This window comes from Schistocerca cancellata, chromosome 3 (genome assembly GCF_023864275.1).
Source record: "Schistocerca cancellata isolate TAMUIC-IGC-003103 chromosome 3, iqSchCanc2.1, whole genome shotgun sequence".
Lineage (NCBI taxonomy): Eukaryota > Metazoa > Arthropoda > Insecta > Orthoptera > Acrididae > Schistocerca > Schistocerca cancellata.
In genome coordinates this window covers 863,599,681-863,624,142 of record NC_064628.1, presented here as the reverse complement: position 1 = coordinate 863,624,142, position 24,462 = coordinate 863,599,681, and the positions used below count along the sequence as shown (strand labels likewise).

The window sequence follows — 24,462 nt, the reverse complement described above, 5'->3', positions numbered from 1 at the left end:
TCATCATTCAACAAAAAGATTTTTTCCTTTCTTCAGCATTCTGCCTTTTAATTATTTTTCCAGTATTTTACAGTTTCTTCTCAAAGAAAATTGTGAGGTGCCCATTATATCTGTACACAGATTACACTTGGCTGAAAGAAGAAACAAAAGTTGTGTGAACTTGAGAAGAAACTAATAAACTGAAGAGGAGCTACACTTGGGACCCATTCTACCACAATACCTAATCGAAAGATGCTAAAATGAATATACAGTACCTTAACTCTTTCCATAGTAGCACGTAGCCTCTTTTCCAGTTTAGGAAGTTCACACCGCAGGTCAGCATTATCCCTCACAAGCTGCTTATGTACTTTTGTAAGTTGATCAAGATTGTTTTCAAGGAAACTGATCTTCTGTTTCTGTGCAAGTGAACCACCATCATCTTCATTGTCTTCAGCATTTGCAGACTAGAGACAAAAGAACAATATTTATTAGTCACAAAACACTAATATATGATAAATAACAGACATATTACCTCATAGGGGCACACATAACCTGGTTCAAAATTAATTACAGGATAGAGCGAAATGCCAGAAGATTATTTGAAGAAACCTGTCACTATGATAGCCAACTTCAAACAAATTCCTATACCATGAATCTGAATTATTTAATGAAAAAGCATATTCTAACTTTTTAACCATTTATTTACAGATGTACATAACAGCTATTAAGTATATACGCAAACACATTTTTGAAACTATCTCTATAATTTTATACAAAATATTTGATCACAGAATTTTTAATTATTCATTGTTCTAGCACACAATGTGATGATGATAATAAGTGTCTACAAATACACTGGTGCATTTTGGAACTAATTTTACTGCAGTATGGTCTGGGGACCTTTTCTGTTATCTTATTCCTTTTCTGAAGTTGATAATACAAATTGTCTTGGAATGTATTTAGTTTTCTATTTTTGTTTGCCAGAACTAACAAGTATTTCTTTCTTAAGCACAACTTGGCAGATTCTTTGCTGGGCACACAATGTCTTTGCTTGAGCTATAACATGAAAATGGCTGATTTAATGTTTGGAGCAGCCATACATAACATTTTTGAAATTCCCTCTCATTTGATTCTTCGATAAACTGTTTGGTGGGAGAAGAGGAACACCCACGCTTACATAATTGTGAAAGATTAATTACATAGTATTAGACCAAACAAATAATTATGCATAGTTAGATAACTATGACATTACATGTTTTCTTACAATCTGAAATTTAGAAATTAATTTTCTGAATCCTATTGTTATAGGATTTTCTCATACTTACTTTGTTACCGTGACATGAAACAACTAGGATATTTGCACTATACAGCAGCAACCTCAAAAACTAAAAATGGTTCAAATGGTTCTGAGCACTATGGAACTTAACATCTGTGGTCATCAGTTCACTAGAACTTAGAACTACTTAAACCTAACCAACCTAAGGACATCACACACATCCATACCCAAGGCAGGATTCGAACCTGCGACTGTAGCAGTCGCGCGGTTCCGAACTGAGCGCCTAGAACCGCTCGGCCACCGCAGCCGGCCCTCAAAAACTAACAGCACCAAAAACTATACCTTATGAAGAGCAAATATATTTAATTTGTGTGTGAACTGACAAATTAGATGGGCTAGATATTCTGCATTGTTGATCAACATGGACTTCATAAACCTTATATGCAATTACAAACAGAAATATACTCAATTTGATCAGTGCTTGTAAAACCTAAGCAATTTACACCTATAATGGTATTTAAATCTGACAGGAGTTCACTTGTGATGATAATTCTCAAACTGCAAGCTTCCTGAACTTCTCTTTTATCCTATGAGCCCAAAGACTTCTACAGTATAACCCCACTTTTACGTTCCAGGAATTAACATTTTCTCGCTGTTTACAACTTTTTTTTTTTACCACTCCTGTGCAATTTCCTATGCCCCCAATGTTAATGCGCACCCGATTTTGCTTCAAGAAATTCAAAATCATCCTGCGATTTACACTTCATGAAAAAATGTTTGTGGAGAAAAAACTGTCATAAAATGACAATGGCATGATGTTTGTCATCAAGTAGTGTTTACAAACATACATGATTAAGTTTCTTGACACCAGGGCACTCTACTAAGTTAATTTGACTGGTAAATTTGTAAAAGCTGGAACAATTCATGCCGTATCTCCTGCCACTGCCGAGTGCTACTTGGCGTGGAGGCTGATGGGAGTAATTAGGTTTAGTCGAATAAAGATATCGTGACCAATCACAACCATTTCCAAACTGTCTCTACTGCATAAGTGCAGTTTTGTGATTGTTGTGATCTTCGTGACACCTTTGTCGAACCATATTTACCATGTTTCATTGTTTGGTCATTTGTAGCGCTAGTTGACACCTTTACTCACTTTGTACTGCTCAAATGTTTTTGGTTTAAAAACAGCACCAACTGCGTATTTTTTCATCCTGAGCTAAACACGTCAGAGAATCTATCCTCATTGTCAAGTGCAGTATTTACGTATGCATTTTTGGTGATTTTACACAAACAATGTGACTGATAATTTGCGTGTGTGGTTTTCTACATAACTGAGGGGACACAGTACCTGATAGCCTCAAAAGATGACTACAGTGCAAGTGATGCAGAACAACACATATGAATACACCACACGAAACACTTATGTAAATATTTGCGCTTGACAACAAGAAATAAATTCTCGAAATGCGTCATGCTAAGTATGAAAAAGTACATAACTGGTGCTGTGTTTCATTTTTTCAATAATGAATGACAACTGCAGGCTTTCCAAAACGTCAATTAACAAGTATGAAATTAAATCTGACATTTCTGCTTCCCAGACAGTTATCACTTCCAGTTACATCAATGGTTTTCATTAAATAAACCTTTATTAGATAAATGTACATAGCTGCAAAAAATGCAAGGGGGTTATCTTATACATAACTTTTACAGGTTAAAACATTTCCCACATCTTCCCCGCATCTTTTTTCATTAAGTCCCTTGCAAAGTGTAAAAGTGGGGTTTCACTGTATTTTCGCTTGCTGTAAAATGATGAAAACTAATATCAAATAGCTGATACTGTAGCTAGTAACAGTTCCTGGTAATGCTTTGAGTAGCAGGGATTGTGGAATAATTGATGAATCATAGAACATTTCATTTGCACCACACGTGATCACAAACACGAGACACATAAAGACACTTCATGGAACAGCAGACACACTTTCCCTGCTAGAGAAGGAGACATATAATACTAACAATGGCTGGCAGAAAATCTGGTTAAAGGACTGTGTGAAAAAGTAAAACAGGACAATGAAAAATTCACCAATGAGACTCACACGACCATTAAAGGTTAAGAAGATATATACATTCATGCTAGCCCTTGTTTTGTGGAAGGTCTAGCAATATGGTATGTAGTTAATGCTACAGGACACTAATTTATTATATACTCTGCGCACAACCGATAATCCATGCCTTCTTCTATACTTGAAAATTGCTTACTGTGATAGAAATATACTAAAGTGTATTCAGCTAGTATTTAGGTGCAGTGGTGTACAGAGTAATAAAAGGGCACAGTAGTTTGTATAAAGCTACCCAAGGAGCAGTACCCCTCCCATAGTTCTGAATGATCAGCGTCAATCTGTAAGTAAGAAAGACTATTACAAGATAATTATGAGATTTTATTCCTAATAATATGATTTTATAACAGAACAAGTAGTTTATTCCCAAAGAACATAACAGCAAACTTAGCTTATAGAATCCCAGAATTCAGAAAATACATCTTTGTTAGGCTGTGTTATTCTATCAGCTTGCTGTTGCATAAAGTTAATATACTGTATTGGTGAACAGGAATGGTTATTTTTAATCACTAACAGGATCAGGACTGATTAAGTTAAAAATCTTTAAATTTTATTGGAGTATTATGAGAAGGGTAGATCACTGATCATTGTGCTTGGTCACAGAGTTTAATTCTTTGTGTGTTAGTGTCATTGTCTTTCAAATAAACTCAATAGAATGAAAAACCACTACAAGTTTCAAAGATTTTATTTTTAATTCAATGACTAGTTTCGGGCTAAGACCCTTTTTTAAATCTACATAATGAAGTTGAATGTGTAATGTACATTTTCTGACATCTTTGGAAATGCCATTTTTGACTTTGTTACATTGATTTAAAAATCTGTCTTCACCCGACACTAGTCATTGTATTAAAAATAAAATATCTGCAATTTGCACAGGTTTTTCATTCTACTGATAACAGAAGTTGCTGACTAAAGCTACTCCAGGATGCTGGAAGTTCACAAGTTTCTTATAACCTGTTCACATTTGCCACATTAAAACTTCTGTATGTTAAATGGAGACAATTACAACAGCACAGAACAAAACATGGCTGGCAAAAATATGAGGGTTGTCCATAAAGTAAGTTCTGTTTCTATTTCTATCTGCAGCACTACTATAATTGCAGTTCCGAGTAAGTGCGGCAGTTACTCTGACTCAAGGAGAAGACATGTACGTAATTTTCAGATCACTGCTGACTAGGTGTGCTTTGTAGTGCTTCTTTATAATGTCAGCCGTAATTCAAAATGCCGCCGCGTGTGAAATCAGATCTGCAATTCGTTTTCTAAATGCTAAGAAAGTTAAACCAATGGAAATTCATCAGCAAATCTGTGAGGTTTATGGACAAAACGCTACGAGTGATTCAATGGTTGGAAGATGGGTCAGACTGATCTGTGGTTACTGACCAACCGGTTCACACAACTGAAGAGAAGATTAAGCACAACTGTAAGTTTACACTTAGTGCCCTTGCTATGGAAGTTCCGCAAATCTCACAATCATTAATTCATGAAATTGTTACTGCAAAACTGAACTTTCGAAAATTTGGCTCATGTTAGGTACCCAAAATTCTTACTGAACAACACAACAACACAAAAAAGAACAGATGAGCAGTGCACTTCAGTTTCTGACACGCTGCAATGAAGAAGGCAATGGTTTTCTTTCTCTGATATCATGGGGGATGAAACTTGGGTACTGTAAAACACCCCTGGGGAGGAAAAAACACAATCAATGGAATGGACGCACACTTCATCCCCACAAAAGGTTAAGCCTAAGCAAATCTTGACACCTCGAAAAGTCATGTGCACTGATTTTTTGGGACAGAAAAGGCATTTTGCTGATTGATTTCTTGCCACAAGGCCAAACAATCAATGCACATGGTTACTGCAAGACCATTAAGAAACTGCGTTGCACAATACAGAACAAGTGCCGACGATTACTGTCAAAAGGTGGTGTTTTTTTTCCACGATAATGCCCGACCGCACATGGTGAATGTGACCAAACAACTCTTATGGGAATTTCACTGGCACACATTTGATCATCCTCCATACAGCCCGGACCTCGCTCCTAGCAACTTTTATCTCTTCTTATACCTAAAATCTGTCCTTGGTGTTCAGCACTTCAACGATGATAATGAGCTGAAAGAACACGTTACCACATGGTGGAATACACAGGCGGAAACCTTCTATGAAGAAGGCATACAAAAACTTGTGCCACGCTATGACAAGTGCCTACAAAATTTCGGAAGCTCTGTAGAAAAGTAGTTTAACAGGTGTAGATTTTTGTACAATAAATCTTTTTTCTATATCTGTACATATTTGTTTTATATAACCAAACAGAACTTCCTTTGTGGACATAACTCGTAAATCAGAATAAATTATTTCTAGCAGGATAAAGAAAATGAGAACGATCCAGTAAATTTGAGTCAAGAAACCATACTTTTGGTGAAACTGAAATAATGACTTAAGTCATAAAATAAATTTTGTTTGGTTGTCTGTTTGAAGTACTATTACTATTCAATATTTATTGGGGAGAGGTAATTGCCACAGTGACACAAACATTATTTGCTATGAAATATTTGATTTTAAACAACAAAAAATCTATTTATCTAAAATCTGGTAACACTTCTAAATCTTACCTTCTTGATGCGAGCCTGCAAATCTTGCACAAACAACTTCCTCAGGTTGTGCAATGTCTGCAGTTCCTTCGCTACAGTGTCCTCAAGACCTTTAAGATCTTTTCGAGCCTGCTCTCGCCGTTCATTCGTAAGACTGTAAATTTGAGAAAATCATTTAACTTGCAACAACTGCTAAGAAGATTAGCTAGACAACAGATTACTGCAAGGCACCACAGACAAGCAGATGAAATTTACATATGAAGTTGCTTAATAGTTTACTGTTTTATGCCACTTCTGAGAATTAGGATTGTCACCTTCAAGTTATTGCAGTCACTGTTCGAATAGACTGAAAAAGACAAGTTTAATTCTCAAATAATTGTGATGATGAGACTGCTTCCCACATAATTAAATGCTACCTGCTATTGCTCAAATACCTAACCATGGATAATGAAAAGGACAGATTGTTACTCGCTATACAGGGGAGGCAATGAGTCACACACAGACACAATGAGAAAGACTACTAAACATTTAAGCTTTCAGCAAAACGGCCTTCCTCTGACTCAGGCCACAGCAGCCTGAGACAGTGGCTGTGTGCGTGTGTGAGTGTGTGGGTGCGCGTGCACACGCGCTAATTCCAAAGAAGGCCTTGCGGCCAAAATCTTAAATGTTTAGCAGTCTTTTCATTGTGCATGTCTGCAATTCAATGCCTCCTCTATGTGGTGAGTAGGAGCCTATCCTTTTCATACTATTACTGTTATTCCGTCCTGTCCTTCCCACTGATTTAAAGACAGGTAATCTGATTCATTAACTGTGTCCAAGCTGATTAAGAACAACATGAAACTTCCTGGCACATTAAAACTGTGTGCCGGACTGAGACTCAAACGCAGGACCTTTTCCTTTTGTGGCCAAGTGCTCTACCAGTTGAGCTACACAAGCACGACTTATGACCCGTCCTCACAGCCTTACTTCTGCCAGTACCTTGTCTTCTACCCTTCAGACTTCATAGAAGCTCCCCTACAAAACTTGAAAGACTAGCACTCCTGGAAGAAAGGATATTGTGGGGACATAGCCACAGTGTGGGGGTGTTTCCAGAATGAAATTTTCACTTTAATCTAACAGGAAGTTTCATATCAGTGCACACTCCGCTACAGAGTGAAAATTTCTTCCTGGAAGGACAACATGTTCTCAGTTACAGTGTTTTAACAATGATAGCCTAGTATGGTGAAGAAACTGTTGGTTTGTAAGAACTCATCAAGCTAAAAGTGGCCCCAAAAACCTATCAAGCATTTTACACATCTTTGAAACACATTTACATCCAATCAGATGAGCACAATTTTCACTACAAATATTCATACAGAAAGAACGATAGACAGATTATGATTAAGGACAATTCACCAACACCAGGGGAACCGATCAAAACATATACAGTACGAGATTTTTGGGAGCCAGTACAATGCTGTAAAACAAGTTGATCATAAAGAGTTGAGACATTCATATTTCTTAAAACACAGGGTTTTTCCTACTGACTGGTCATTTAACATTAACAATAAAAGAATGAAGAAAACATCCAAGGGTATATTACTAGAAGCAAAACAATGCAACAGAATTATTTAATGTTCCACACAATAAGGCAGAAGCAACATCAGCCAACAGTTACTGATTTGACTACTGCAGCTGTACCTAATCTACATCTGTACTCTGCAAACCCTAGTGAGGTGTATGGTAGAGGGTATGTCTCACTGTACCAATTATAAGGGTTTCTTCCTGTTCCATTCACATATGAAGTGTGGGAAGGATGATTGACTGAATGCCTCTGTGCATACAGTAATTATTCTAAGGTTATCCTCATGATCCCTATGGGAGTGATATGCAGGGAATATATTGCTGGAGCAATCATTTGAAGCCAGTTCTTGAAACTTTCTCGGGATAGTTTACATCTCTCTTCAAGGGTCTGCCAGTTAAGTTCCTTCAGTATATCTGTGACACTCTCCCACAGATCTGTGTGTGTTATTTTCCATACAGTCATCAAAATAAAATCAATGATACGTACATAAGTTCCTGCAGCTTTTGGCTCTTTTCAGTCTCTTCTTGTTTCAGTTTCTCGTAGTCCTGCTGCATCTGCTGGTGTGCTAAGGTGAACTTTTGGTTTAAGCTGTAAATGGAAAGAAGAAAATTAATTATGATGATCATATAATATTAGGTACAGATTCGTTTTTTGAAATGCACTTTGGTAGTGTTGTAACAATTTACTAATTTTGTTAGCATTCAATGAAAACACAAAAGCACTCTCTATAACACACAGCAGTAAAAAACTAGTGGTACTGTGGTAACATTTATGGTAACCTTTGATACCAACTTTACCTTTACCACAGTGACTCCCCATCCCCCTCTTTGTTACAGTACATTTATGCAAATTGTTACAGTACATTTATGCAAATTTAACATAAGCCAAGTATGATGATCTTATGTGTTCACTTACTCCTTGAGTTCATTTATTTGTGACTGCTTTTCCATTATCTCGTCTCTCAATGTTCCAACCTGCTTCTGGTGAGCGTCCCGCAGTTGGTCCATTTGAGCTTCAAGTGCAACCCTCATTTTGTTTGCTTGTTCTTTTTCTTCTGCCTTCTCCTTGCTCGATACTGCATGCATTTGCTCTGTAATTCAATTCATAAATGGATAAGTACATATGACGGCAGGGAAAATATTCTTTATTAACTCAAGGGGCCTAAAAATGTCTAATTTTTAGCAACTTACCAGCTGCTTTCATTTTTGCACATTCCTCTCTCAATGCATCAACTTCTTCTTCAAGAGTGCGCTTCTTATTTTCAGCTTCCTGCATGGACTCCTGCAGTGTCTTCATCCTCGCTTCATGTTGAGAAATAAGCAGACGACATTCTGCCAGGTCTTTCTCGTATTCTGTTATCTGTTGCGGGGAATAGAAATAATGCAGATTAACCCCACAACATATATACTATTTGAAACTTTTACACTTTATCCACAAATATTCTATACTGTTGCAACTTATGAGTACACACAACAAACCAACCATGCTCTGCTATTGAGCTTACACTTAATACGGTCAGGTCTTTCTACCTCAGTTAAGTTTTAGTTTCACTTTATTCAACAACCCTTGTGGTATCATTGTTGTTGCCATCATCATCTTTCTTGGCTGTTTTGATTCTGTAATTTAGTCATCTTCCAACATCTGTTACTGCTGCCTCTCTCTGACGCACACACACACACACACACACACACACACACACACACACACACACACAAAGTTCTAATATTTTTATTACAGTCTTATCATGTCTTTACAATGATAACTGGTTTCATTCATATTCTGAATATGTTAGTGTCCACTATAATTGCAAAACAACCCATCAATATTATTGCTGTGCACAACCTCTGTAAGTCACTAATTAGTCACTACAATGGATCAAGATGTTAAGAAATGAACAAAATCATTTATCATTGTAAAGACAAATGCAACAATAGACTGTAATACAATAGACTGTAATAAAAGAACAGAGTAATAATTCAATTGGCTCATATTTTTATCCAATTCACAAGTCAAGCTTTTGTATGTGTGTTAAGCAAATACTATTTCCAAGTGCTACACGAGTTTCCATTTACTTCTTTTTGTCATTCCACTCACTGAACCTCAATAAATTTAAAGTAAATTCCCATAACCAGTCTGTTCCCACTGCATTTTTAGATGATACAACTACAGTTGAATGCTTGGCTCTCATTTTTTTGTTTAATGTTACCATTCCAAACTGCTGTTATTGTGGTAGATGATTCACATGTTCCAATCTCAAAACAAATTTTCACAGCTAAAGAAAAAGTTCATTAAGAGAAAATTTTATACTGACCAAATACCAAGCAACTGTCACATACTCTCCTCATTTCTTGCATAAGCCCATAAGTACTGAAAAACTTCAATTTGAATTTCAAAAATTTCCTGGCAATTTTGTGTGTTTAAACTATTCAACAGAATAAATCAGGTCAGCTGCAAAAAGCCTTAGACCAATCTGATGTTTGGATGTAGCGTAATTTTATCATGCAATACCTTACCTTTTTGTTACAATCCATCTGATAGGTTTCTAGTCCTTGACAGCGCTGAACCAGATTTTTAACTTCAGATTTCATTTTCGAAATATACAATCGCGCAACAGTAAATTCCTCTTCTAACTTGCCATTGCTGTCTGCAGACACCTAAAAACATATATTATGACACAGTTAATCACTTGACACAGATACCAGAGTGAATATGAAATTAAATAAAACACTGATAGACAAGATGATTCTACACTTTTACACAATGGCCCATCTCATAAAAGTAAAAACAGGTTTCACTACCTGAACCTTGGTGACCTTAGTTTACTTGTTTCTCTGATCACGACACATGCCTAAATTTGCACAACTTTATAATAAATTAAGAAGCAGTTGGCTGCTTAACATATTGTATACAACTAGGTGGAAAGTTTACTTTGCAACACAGATCAATATTAGATCAATGCACTTGTCAAGTACATCTACAGTTGACACAACCTCTTCATTGAACTCAGAAACACTTTCCAGCAACAATTTCTTTGGAGGAAAGGATAAGTGGAAGCAGGAATACATCACACCTGAAAAGCGAGGTAGGTGAACCAAAATTCCATACTCAAAACCTGTTTTTCCAATTTCAACATAGGTTTGCAAGCAGGTGCACTGTTTGTATAAATGAGGAATTTTTTTCCTCCTCTTATTTTCTAATCCAGTACTGTTTTAGTCTTTGCATGTAACCAACAAGAAGCACGCCTTTTGCACCCCATGACGTGCTGACCATAAACGTTTCAATAGACAAAATTAACAAAGGAAGGTGAAGTTAAGACTATGTTTCATTTCTTCTGGCATGAGGAAATAGAATCAGATCTCAAACACAACAACAAATCAGCACGAGTTGTTGAATGCCATTTGTAACAATCCAAACACTGCTGAAAAATTCATTTTTGCATTTGCTTTCAGTCTACATTCAACAAATGTGGCACCCACACCCACCAAAGCTTTCCTGTAATTAATTCTTCAAGTAAAGTGTACTATACTCTCTCTCTCTCTCTCTCTCTCTCTCTCTCTTAATATTCATATTGTGATAGCTATTTCACACATTATAACTGTGATTTACACAATACCATATTGTGTATCTCATCGGTGTTTTCAAGTGTTGTTACAGTGGTGTGCTCTTTGTGTGGGACATATTCAAGAAATTTACAACCACATTTGACTTAGGTTGTACATTTGTTAACTGTAGCATTTGAGAAACAAGACTTCTTACAAACTGTAAAAAATAAATTACAATGGCATCAATGTTCTTTCTGTGCCTGCCAGGGAATTTTAATCTTATCCTTTTACTGATGCACAAAATGCACTAAGTGGACAACAGTACTCAAAGACTATCTACCCAAAAGCTTTTCAGTCCCTGCAAGCAGTGAGGGTTGAATACAATAAAGGAGGGAAAATAACAAGAAAAAGGTGAGTTCTTAGAACTAGTGTTCTTTATTCTGTCAAATATATTTACCACCACTGATAGAGGGTGTCCACAACTGTTTTACTCATTTATCACTGGCTATTGGCCTTTGGGGCTGAAACCAGTCATGTAAGCAAAGGCATTTTTGCACAACTAGATCCGCCATTTAATAAAATGGTTTATGAGAGGCTCCTACATTTCCTTTTTAAATATTTTGAACCTGTTTAACAGTTCTTTACTGTGTTTTTATTATTGTCTATTAAACTAATGGTGTGCATTTAGCTGCTCAGCCAACTCGTCATTCCCATTTTATTGCAACAACTTGACTTAACACCAGAAAGTACACCAGTAATCAATCACATATACAAAACATGAAAAATCATTTTTACTATTCGCAAGGTTTTTTTCCTTTTTATTCCTCTCTTATTTTCAGAAGTCTCATAAAGGCAAGTGTCCACAAACTGGGTTAGTATGTTACAGTTCTTGTGTATGTGCCCATCTGCCATTTAACAACTTCGATACAAGCGAGTGACAGAGGCCTCAACGATAAAGTACCACCACCGGCTGGAACATGTCATAAGTGTGATGCCCATAGCCCAAATTACCAGCTATGCAAATTGGACAAGATAGTGTTGTATACACAGTGGAACCACCTCTCATCATGCCAGGTCCTGGATGCCTATGATGATGGACGCAATCTGGCAACGTTTGTTCTCCTCTGAGCCCCCTACACACTAATATGTCCATCATAATGCAGTATAAATACATCCATCATAATGCTGTACACAGAATCTGGACTGAAAAGACGGCACAGTGCAACTCTTGTACCCAGTTCTGTCACTGACTGCACCACTGGCTACATGTCTTGCCTATGATGCCTCTTCAAGGGAAGCCACACCAATGATCACTTTGTTGACAAAGCCTTGATGGTCCATATGTTCTGGCACTGTGTCTTGAGTACTACTCTTGTTGCAAACAATCCTATTTCCCGACACGAGGTACATAAAAAGGTCTGAAGATCCTGGACAGGTGAGCAAACCATATACCTATCTGTATGGGGCCACTGGGATCCTGCACAGTGTTGAGTACAGTCATCCAGAATCCATCAATTTCACATCTGCCCAACACTTGTGGGATCCCCATCAACGGAAGCAGAAATGTCGCAGAATCATAATTCGCCACCTTGAAAGGCCAAAATCCTGCTGCTGTCTAATTCTGATAATATGCTTGTAGCCTCCTCTCCTTCCTACATAATGCCTATCACAGCATCTAACAACCAACCTACAACAGCAACAAAAATGATCAATTTTTGAAAATATAAAATGTAATTGGATAGACAAAAAATCTACTCATCAACGAGTGACAGGAGAACACACATATAAAAACATACTGAAATTTGCAAGCTTTTGGAGCTGATGGCTCCTCCTCCTGGCAGAAGAAAGAGGGCTGAAGGGAAAGGACTTGGCGAGGTTTATGCTTGGGGACTGTTTGGAAAAGTCACCAAGAACCCCAAATTGAGGGAGACTTAAGCATCCACTTCTGCATGACTTTTCCGATTTCTAAATTCACCAAGTCCTTTTTCTTCAGCCCTCTTCCTTCTGCCATAAGAAGGAGCCACTGGCTCCAAAAGCTTGCAAATTTCAATACTTTTCATAGGGGTGTTCTCCTTCTGCCACTTGGTGAGTGTATCTCACAAGATTCAAATGTTAATTTTGATTGAGAAACTCACTACTTAACCTTTGCTTATATATAGAATAATGATGCTGTCACTCTTATGTACTTTGTGAAATGTGCTGCAACATAAATTATTTGCATATCCAAGCATTCAGTACACATCATGCCAAGCTGACACTTGTTGCACGTAGCCTTCATGGCATTGCAATTTTCATTGCCAGCAGTGTATAAGCAACATCAGTGTGCTACTTTAATACTCTTTGCAGAACAAACAAGTCAATGTAGGTGCACATGTTACATTAATTAAGATGTCTTAATGCAGGTAGATTCTACAAAAAAAAAAGTAGCATGGATGTGGAAGACAGATGGTGAAAGCATATATATTTTCACTATCTCAAGTGATACAGGAATCAAATAACATAAGAAAATGGAGAAGAATACTCCAAACAGCAAACTGCTACTTTTAATCACTTCTAACTGCAGCAGTTCAAGAATAATTATGTTAGAATATGGAGAAGTCTTGTAGCACCCAAAGATCAGCACCACCCCTACGTACATTAGCTACTCCAGTTTCATATTACCTCACCTTTCAACAGCTGGTATAAAGAAACAACTTTAAAACCCGGCCAATCCACTTCTGTAACGAAATTATGTATCGTATAATCTTACATGAAGAATGCCCGAACCCATATTATTTATCATCTTAGTACTGGAAGAATATCTGCCAGTTATGTATGCATCATTAGGAAATGGTAGTTACAGAGAGACAGAATGGCTGACCAATACTTATCTTCACAAGGTGAATTTCCTCGTACTACTGATAACACACTAACCACTGAATGTGTGTTAACTGCACTGCCTTTTATACATGGATAAATACCACTAAACTGGCTGAGAGAATAAATGTCCTCCTTTGGGACACCCAGTACCTAGTTGCTCAGCATGCTCTACAGCACAAGTCAAGTGACCCAAGTGCTTGCTGCACCAAGTAGATTGTTTAGTTCCTCCCAACTAAGTAATTTCCATTAACTCTTGAGCACTTAAGTAGTTTTCTTGAACTCTTGGGACTGGAACTTCCAAATAACCTCACATCCTGCCACCCTCCTCAATGCCTCCTTCAACATACCTCATCCCTTTTGGCTGATTTTCTTATTTACTCAGTAATCTACTGTTACATTTCTTCTTTTTAATCTTTGTGTGTACACATCACACTCTGTGGTTTATCCCCACCTCCTTTTCTGGTTTTCTTGTACTTCTTAGCAGCACTGTTCACACGACTCTCACTCTGATGTCTTCCACTTTGTCTACAGCTCCCCTTGTTCTCAGTACTGGTGGGACACCTCTCAATATTGAGTCTAGGTGGCCCGCCTCTCACTTCTAACCTTCCCTAACAAATTCCTCTTTCCTAATAGTTCCAGAAGACAATACTTTTTTAAAAAGGTATTTGTATGTCTCAATAGACAGTAATTACAATCTCACACCTAAAGGTAAATATTAGCTGAATTGTTTCCTCATGATTTAAAATTTTTCTCAAGTGAATTTTACTTTTTACATCATGAACTAGAAGTGCTAACAATATAATACTAAATTCACCAACTTTAAAACAAACCTTCATATCATTATCACCTCCAATAGCAACACCAATTTCTCCTAGATCTTTCAACAGGTTGGTGAGCATTTCTGTTATGCGTTTCCTTTGGTGAGAGGACATATCTTTCAGTTGCTGAAGTTCTGATGATGTTGAGTTCAGCGCAGACTGAAAAAGAAATTATTTCAAATAGCAAGTGGAATTTTGTTACTGTATGTAGAGCATTGTACATTTCATTGTATATGTGTAATGAAATATGATAAAATTAATGATATGGTTATAATAGAAGGAAACATTCCACGAAGGAAAAATATACCTAAAAACAAAGATGATGTGACTTACCAAATGAAAGTGCTGGCAGGTCGACAGACACACAAACGAACACAAACATACACACAAAATTCAAGCTTTCGCAACAAACTGTTGCCTCATCAGGAAAGAGGGAAGGAGAGGGAAAGACGAAAGGATGTGGGTTTTAAGGGAGAGGGTAAGGAGTCATTCCAGTCCCGGGAGCGGAAAGACTTACCTTAGGGGGAAAAAAGGACGGGTATACACTCGCACACGCACACATATCCATCCACACATATACAGACACAAGCAGACATATATATGCCTGAGTCTAGGTGGCCCGCCTCTCACTTCTACTTGTGTCTGTATATGTGTGGATGGATATGTGTGCGTGTGCGAGTGTATACCCGTCCTTTTTTCCCCCTAAGGTAAGTCTTTCCGCTCCCGGGACTGGAATGACTCCTTACCCTCTCCCTTAAAACCCACATCCTTTCGTCTTTCCCTCTCCTTCCCTCTTTCCTGATGAGGCAACAGTTTGTTGCGAAAGCTTGAATTTTGTGTGTATGTTTGTGTTCGTTTGTGTGTCTGTCGACCTGCCAGCACTTTCATTTGGTAAGTCACATCATCTTTGTTTTTAGAAGTATGATAAAATATATCTAAAAACAAAGATGATGTGACTTACCAAAAGAAAGCGCTGGCAGATCGATAGACACACAAACAAACACAAACATACACACAAAATTCTAGCTTTCGCAACCAACAGCTGCTTCGTCAGGAAAGAGGGAAGGAGAGGGAAAGACGAAAGGATGTGGGTTTTAAGGGAGAGGGTAAGGAGTCATTCCAATCCCGGGAGCGGAAAGACTTACCTTAGGGGGAAAAAAGGACGGGTATACACTCGCGCACACACACACACATATCCAACCACACATATACAGACACAAGCAGAAGCATGATAAAATACGCATCTCTCTCTCTCTCTCTCTCTCTCTCTCTCTCTCTCTCTCTCTCACACACACACACACACACACACACACACACACACACACACACACAGGTGCCTCTGCTAAAGTACAATAACTGCAAAAATGATTATGACTTGTTCTGACTGTTGCTTCAAGTAACTTTAAAGGTAATCCACAATGTCTAACCTTGAATCAGAAATAGCAGCCACCATACTAATCATAACGTTGCTGTTTCTGTGTATAAATAAAGCTGTAAGTAGCAGATAACACAGAATTTTTCTGCTATACACAACACTACAAAGGCAGTTATATACTATAATTAAGGATAAAGTATATGCGCGGAAGTATGGTTTTGAATAACTATTCCTGAAATATGTGCATGTTCGTGATCTTTTGTCAGAAAGTACACCAAATTTTACCATTTGATGAAGATTAAAATTTTAATCTAACAGCTATTTACAGTCCATTTGAGGTACACCAAAATATAAATGAGTGATTAGCAATCAATCTATCTGACTGCATGAAATTTAAACATTCGTGGTTTAAGATGAAACTTAAGAAATGTAATTCTTATAGTTCTGCTGCTATTGCATTTTTAATGTCACTGTACCAGTAAGGGCAATGTACTAGAAGGCAATATTATGGAAATTGAAGAGGACATAGATGAAGAGGAAATGGGAGATATGATACGGCGTAAAGAGTTTGACAGAGCACTGAAACACCTAAGTCAAAACAAGGCCCTGGAAGTAGACTACTGACAGTTTTGGGAGAGCCAGCCGTAACAAAACTCTACCATCAGGAGAGCAAGATGTATGAGACAGGGGAAATGCCCTCAGACTTCAAGAACAATATAATAATTCCAATCCCAAAGAAAGTAAGTGTTGACAGCTGCAAAAATTACTGAACTATCAGTTTAGTAAGTCCTGGTTTGGAAGGTAGTGAGACAGGGTTGTAGCCTCTCCCCAATGTTATTAAAACTGTATATTGATCAAGCAGTAAAGGAAACAAAAGAAAAGTTCGAAGTAGGTATTAAAATCCATTGAGAAGAAATAAAAACTTTGAGGTTCGCCGATGACATTGTAATTCTACCAGAGACAGCAAAGGACCTGGAAGAGCAGCTGAACGGAATGGACAGTGTCTTGAAAGAAGGATATAAGAGGAACATCAAAAAAGCAAAGCGAGGATAATGGAATGTAGTCAAATTAAATCGGGTGATACTGAGGGAATTAGATTAGGAAATGAGACGCTTAAAGTAGTAAATGAGTTTTGCTATTTGGGGAGCCAAATAACTGATGACGGTCGAAGTAGAGAGAATATAAAATGTAGACTGGCAATGGCAAGGAAAGCGTTTCTCAAGAAGAAAAATTTGTTAACATCGGGTATAGATTTAAAGGTCAGGAAGTCGTTTCTGAAAGTATTTGTATGGAGTGTAGCCACGTACGGAAGTGAAACATGTACGATAAATAGTTTGGACAAGAAGAGAATAGAAGCTTTCGAAATGTGGTGCGACAGAAGAATGCTGAAGATTAGATGGGCAGATCACATAACTAATGAGGAGGTATTGAATAGAATTGGGGAGAAGAGGAGTTTGTGGCACAACTTGACTAGAAGAAGGAATTGGTTGGTAGAACATGTTCTGAGGCATCAAGGGATCACCAATTTAGTATTTGAGGGCAGTGTGGAGGGTAAAAATCGTAGAGGGAGACCAAAAGATGAATACACTAAGCAGATTCAGAAGGATGTAGGCTGCAGTACGAACTGGGAGATGAAAAAGCTTGCACAGGATAGAATAGCATGGAGAGCTGCATCAAACCAGTCTCAGGACTGAAGACCACAACAACAGCAATAGGCGTGTACTGAATTGCTACAACCAAAGGCCCTTTACTGTGACTTCATAGTGGCCGCTAGCTCAAAAATACTGTGTCCAGAGATAAGTTATTATTCTGAACTGGGATCCTCTGCCCCAATGCTAGCTGGATTGGGCTCAAAGGAACAAAGTTCTATAAGAGCCTGCAGTCTCCATTCTGAGAGAGAATGAAATATGAGTAAAAAACAAAAAAAATTACAAGAATGAATGATAAGGGGCAGGCCACTGTCAGATCAATAGCAGGGCCGCATGTAGTCCGCAGTCTGCGCATCCTTGGTCTAGAACACAAATAATCTCTTTACCCGATTATAAGATGAGGTTTTTTCCCAATTTCGTCATTCGAAAAACACGGGTTTCTTCTTATATTTACAGACGAGACTACTTCTGCTGAGGTAAATGTTTTTACAATGTTTAACAGATTAATACAGGAGACACCTTACATTTACAGATGTAGTTTTGGCCATAGAGCTTTTGTACAAATTTACTTTGAAGAGTTCAGAAGGGTAATGTTCAGCAAATAGTGCTTTCGTTTGAATAGGATCGAGATTTCCCGATACGCAGAAGTGTTCGATACCGTATCGATATTGCTAGATCAATCATGTGACATTTGACTTGTGGTGCTAGTGCAACTGATAGATACATCAGGAACTATGAACTAGGCCTACAATTATCTAATTTATTTTAATAATAATAAACAATTGCTTTAACTTCTCATGTGGAGCATAGGGCTGCAGCGAAGCATCCCCATCTTTTTCTATCTTCTACTAGTATTTTCACTTCCTCCCATCCTATTCCTTGCCTTTGACCTTCTGCTTCAACTGATTGTCTCCACATAATTCTGGGTCTGCTTCATCTCTGCTTAAAAATCTGACAATTTTGTGAAGCACATGAGGAAATGGCATTAAATTCTATCAACTCACAACCTTTTGTTGTTATTTGAATAGGTTTGCAACAGGACCTCTCATACATATATTGATACCGCATACATATATTTATGCTGATTTTAATGTAAAGGTAGCATTCAAAGGTGAAAGCCTTGTCCTTCAAACACCATTGCACTATTCTGAACCAAAGACAGTATTTTACTTGGCTATGAGAAACTACTGATTTACAAAGTGTGTTGCAAATGAAAATTCAGTAGCTGTTCACATATTAGCATACTGGAGGAAAATGTTATCAGCTTTTAATCACCTTTAGAACAATACAGTGACATTCAGATGAAACAAGAAGGAAAATTAATACAGAATCAAAAGTTCAAACAAACAAAACAAATCTCATTAAACTGACTGCAATAATCACAAGAATAAATTATTAATGGAACAATGCATTGCGGAGACAGTACCAACAAATGGCACTTGATCGTGGGATGAGCAAAAGAAGTTCGAGAATTGGCCTGAATCATGATAACGCACTTTTATTTATGTATCACCTGCTTTAGTTTCATATGACCTGCACCCTAGAGGATATAGCCATCCATGTTTCACTGTTGCTCAAGCACAGCACTATGGAAGGCTTTTAAGGAGGGGGGGGGGGGGGGGGGAGACAGAGACACAAACATAGCTGAAACTGAGTGTTGGGAAGGGACTGGTGAGCAGGCAGCAAATTTCATATTGCTGCCAACCAGAGGAATCTATACTGTGTACTTTGGATTTTTTGAATATCTACCACAGTTTGCCTGAATACATTTGTAGTCAGAATTGAACTGACATCAAAATATGACAAATTTTCAACAATAGTACATATTTCTGCAGGATATGCTAAACATCACGCTTCGTGCAGCAATGCTGCTGACTGTCATGATGTGTTATGATGAAAATGATAGGGGATGTGTCAGCTGCTGGTTCTACACAGCCAATGAGAGAGTGGCAGGCAGACGATATATTTTTATAGCGAAAGACACTGTAACATTCTCACATCAGTACAGAAGCAAAATAAACTGTGTGTTAAAAAGAATCACAACATATGCATAAGACTTATTAATAAAAGTAGTTGCTTTCTTAGAAGACCGCTATTGTTAGTTCTATACACAGTTCTACAGGTGTAACTGAACTTAGGTAACATAGACGTTTAGTTTTTTCCAGTAACTATAAAATTTTACCACGAGTGAGAAGAGTGGGCTCTGTTGTAGGTTTGTGAGTAGTGGGTTACGGTGTGGGGTTTGTTCAAAGTATTTTCATTGGGGGGAATGTAGTGGGGAAGCCAGTGGGCAGCGAAAGATCTGTGCCCTTCAGGTGCAGTTACGATATGCAAAGGAGGAGGGTGAAGGATGCTGTGGAATGGGAACTGGCAATTGGCAAAAAGGCAGCGAGGATGAGGAGGACGTATTCAGACAGTTGTACTTTGTGTATATGCAATAGATCTGACCAACTGTCAGAGTTGAGTGTAGAGGAGCCTGGTGTAGCTGTAGATAACATACATCAGACCTCAGCAGTTAGGAGGCCTAAGTCAGTTGCAGAGTCTAACAGAAAGAAGAAAGTTCTGCTGCTGGGTAGTTCGCACGGTAGAGGTGTGGGCCAGCAGTTGCAGGAAGTGTTTGGGAGTGAGTACCAGGTCACCAGCACTGTGAAGCCTAGTGCAGGGTTGGCTCATTTGACTGACAGCATAGGAGAGTTACGTAAGAAGTTTGCGGAGGAGGATCAGGTAGTGATAGTGGGTGGAGCAAAAAATAGTCATGAGAGGGACGGGGAATATGATGTAGGTGGTGACCTGGTAAAGATAGCCACTCAAACTGGTGGCACTAATGTGCATTTTGTGCAACTGTTTCAGCATCATGATCGACCACTTCTTAATGTGGCTGTTAGGCGCGTTCATATGGGTCTGGAGAAGGCACTGATGGCAACGGGCATGGGTCACATTGCAGTGGTGCCAGTTGAGCCTATCAGTAGATCGGGTTTCAATAGGCAAGACCTGCACCTCAACAGGTAGGGGAAGGGGAGGCTGGCAAAGCTTATAGGTGACGGTGTAGTGGGTGGTGGTGGGATCACTCAGAAAAAAATTCCTGTAGTAGTTGATGTTAGAGCTGCACCTTTTTTAGATTGAAGTCAGCTGATAGGTATACCTGCTTAAACGAAGTCCCTCTAACTAAGGAATCACCTTCAGAGGACATCATGTTTCCAAGTAGAGAAGGAATTAGCATATTTCATCACAATATATGAGGTATTACAGATAAAGTTAATGAACTGCTTATAGATTATTGGTATTTCGGAGCACCACTTAAGTAATTTGACGATTCAGAGGCTTCCTTTACCAGGATACAGATTAGCTGGCTGGAGTTCCTTGCAGAATGGGGTAGTGTCCATGTATGTAAAAAACAGTATTCCATTTGAGTTCATAGACGTATCACGGCACTGCACTGAACAGATATTTGAATGTTGTGCAGGGGCAGTTGAATTGAGTGAAACTAAACTTCTTATTGTTGTTGTTTATGGGTCCCCTAGCTCTGACTTCAGAGCATTTCTGCTCAAGCTAGAGAGGGTTCTTGAGTCACATTATTGGAAATACCAGAAATTAGTTGTATGTGGTGACTTCAATTTTAATTTTGTATATGATTGTGCAAGGAAAAGGATGTTGGTAGATCTCCTAAATTCATATGATCTGATGTAGACTGTGTTTTTTTCAACTAGGGTGCAGGGGAACAGGAGCACAGCCATACACAATATTTTTATTCATTCTTCATAACTAGATGGGGATTCTGTTAGTAAAAGAATGAATAGCCTTTCAGACCATGATGCACAAATTTTAGCACTAAAAGACTTTTGTACTCAAACAAATGTCACATATAATTACAAACTATATAGCAAAGTTAATCCAACAGCAATAGGGAGTTTTATAAACCTCGTCAAGGAACAAGAGTGGCAGGACGTTTACAGTGCCGATAACATAGATGAGAAATTTAATACTTTCCTTAACACATTTCCCTAGCTCTTTGAGAGTTGCTTTCCACTAGAACGTTCTGAATGGGGTACTAGCAGAAAAAGGCAGCCTTGGTGGCTGACTAGTGGGATAAGGATATCATATAGAACAAAGAGGGAATTCTATCAAAATGTTAGTAGTCACAATCAAGCTACAGTGCCCATTACAAACAGTACTGCAAGGTGCTTAAAAATGTTATTAGGAAGACAAAGAGTATGTGGTACACAAATAGAACAGCTAACTGACAGGATAAAATTACAACCTCATGGTCAGTTACGAAGGAAGTGTCTGGTCAGCAGCAAAAGGTCGACGATATAAAGTTAGTTCGTAGTAAAAATATTTCTGTTACTGATAAATCAGATATATGTGCAGTATTTAACAATCATTTTCTGAGCATAGCTGGCGAATTAAATAAAAATTTAGTTTCTACATGGAATCAAATAACACTCTTCGCAAATGCCTTTCCGAGATTGTTGTCTGAAATACTCCTCTGTGATACAGACAAGGGGGAGAGAGTCAATAACTAAATCACTGAAGACTAAGGACTCTCATGTATATGAGGGAGTGTATAGCAGAATATTAAAGTACTGTGCAGCACGTTAGCCCGATTTAGCCATATTTATAATTTCTCCTTTAGGAATGTCAGTTTCCTGAACGATTAAAGTACTCAGTAGTAAAGCTGCTTTATAAAAAGGGAGGGATAATGTAGAGAATTTTAGACCTATTTCCATGCCATCAGTGTTTGCTGAAGTCATTAAAAAGGCTGTGTATGTAAGAATAATTGATCATTTTATGTAACACAATTTGCCATCAAACGTACAGTTCGGCTTTAAAAGTCGTTTAACAACTGAAAATGCTATATTTTCTCTTCTCTGTGAGGTACTGGACAGGTGAGGCACATTTTTTGATTTAACTAAGGAGTTTGATTGTATTGTTCACAAAATATTGCTCCAGAAGTTGCACCATTACAAATGGTCAACCTCTTACTTTAGCAACAGACAGCAAAAGGTCATTATTCACAATTTTGAGCATGGCTGTGATGTGGGGTCTGGGTGGGGTACAGTCAAATAGAGATGCCCCAGGGATCAGTGCTGGAACCACTCCTGTTCCTTATTTTTATAAATGATATACCCTCTAGTATTACGGGTAACTCCAAAATATTACTATTTGTTGATGACACTAGTATGTTGTGTGCAACACTGGGTCAGTTTCAAATAGTGCAGTTCATGACCTAAGGTCATGGCTTGTAGAAAATAAACTAAAGCTAAATCACAGGAAGACTCACTTTTTACAGTTTCTAACACACAATTCAACAAAACCCAACATTTTAATTTCACAGAATGGGCATATGATTAGTGAAACTGTACAGTTCAAATTTCTGTGTGTTTAGATAGATAGTAAACTGCTGTGGAAAGCCCACGTTCAGGATCTTGTTCAAAGACTTAATGCTGTCATTTTAACTATTCAAACAGTATCTGAAGTAAGTGACCATTCTATACAAAAATTAGTCTACTTTACTTATTTTCATTCGCTTATGTCGTACGGTATTGTATTATGGGGTAACTCTTCCGATTCTAAAAGGATAGTTTTGGCTTAGAAACGGGCAGTTCGGGCAATAAGTAGTGTAAATTCGCAAACTTCTTGTCGACCCCACTTTAACGTTTTCCACAAAATAATCGTCGGCGTGAGTATCTGCAACTCTCTAACCATCCTTTTGAACAGTGAGAGATTAGAGTACTTTAATGATAATCCCAACTACACACACACACACACACACACACACACACACACACACACACATATCCATCCACACATATACAGACACAAGCAGACATTTGCAGACATTTTGCTGCTTGTGTCTGTGTATGTGCGGATGTCTGCTTGTGTCTGTATGTGTGTGGATGGATATGTGTGTGTGTGCGCGCGCGAGTGTATACCCGTCCTTTTTTTCCCCCCTAAGGTAAGTCTTTCTGCTCCCAGGATTGGAATGACTCCTTACCCTCTCCCTTAAAACCCACATCCTTTCGTCTTTCCCTCTCCTTCCCTCTTTGCTGATGAAGCAACTGTTTGTTGCGAAAGCTTGAATTTTGTGTGTATGTTTGTGTTTGTTTGTGTGTCTATCGATCTGCCAGCAGTTTCGTTTGGTAAGTCACATCATATGGAAACATTCCACGTGGGAAATATATCTAAAAACAAAGATGATGTGACTTACCAAAAGAAAGCGCTGGCAGGTCGATAGACACACAAGCAAACACAAACATACACACAAAATTCTAGCTTTCGCAACCAACGGCAACCAACGCGCGCCCACACACACACACACACACACACACACATATACAGACACATATACAGACACAAGCAGACATATTCAAATTGAATTTGTCTGCTTGTGTCTGTATATATATGTGTGTGTGTGTGTGTGTGTGTGTGTGTGTGTGTGTGTGTGTGTATACCCGTCCTCAATTTGCGAAGTTATAAGATCATGTCAATGTGCCAGCCTTCTCAATGTAGGAAGCACTGCATTGTAATAATAATAATAATAATAATAATAATAATAAATAATGAATGATTGTTTGCAATCCAAATTTAATACTGACTAAGCACTTTTAACTTTTTCCACAAATTAATCGTCGGCGTGAGTATCTGCAACTCTCTAACCATCCTTTTGAACAGTGAAAGATTAGGGTACTTTAATGACA

At 38.1% G+C, this 24,462-nt stretch overlaps 1 protein-coding gene across 1 annotated transcript in view; it reads right to left on the bottom strand.

Moving 5' to 3' along the window:
* The window catches only part of LOC126175917 (kinesin heavy chain), a 90,240-nt gene that overhangs the window by 10,814 nt on the left and 54,964 nt on the right, over window positions 1–24,462 (bottom strand). The window contains exons 10-16 of the mRNA XM_049922987.1: window positions 14,753–14,899; window positions 10,035–10,175; window positions 8,712–8,880; window positions 8,437–8,611; window positions 8,008–8,109; window positions 5,979–6,111; window positions 255–443 (exon numbers count right to left, since the gene is read on the bottom strand). Of these exons, the coding sequence (XP_049778944.1) occupies window positions 255–443; window positions 5,979–6,111; window positions 8,008–8,109; window positions 8,437–8,611; window positions 8,712–8,880; window positions 10,035–10,175; window positions 14,753–14,899 (1,056 nt within the window). The remainder of the gene's footprint in view (window positions 1–254; window positions 444–5,978; window positions 6,112–8,007; window positions 8,110–8,436; window positions 8,612–8,711; window positions 8,881–10,034; window positions 10,176–14,752; window positions 14,900–24,462) is intronic.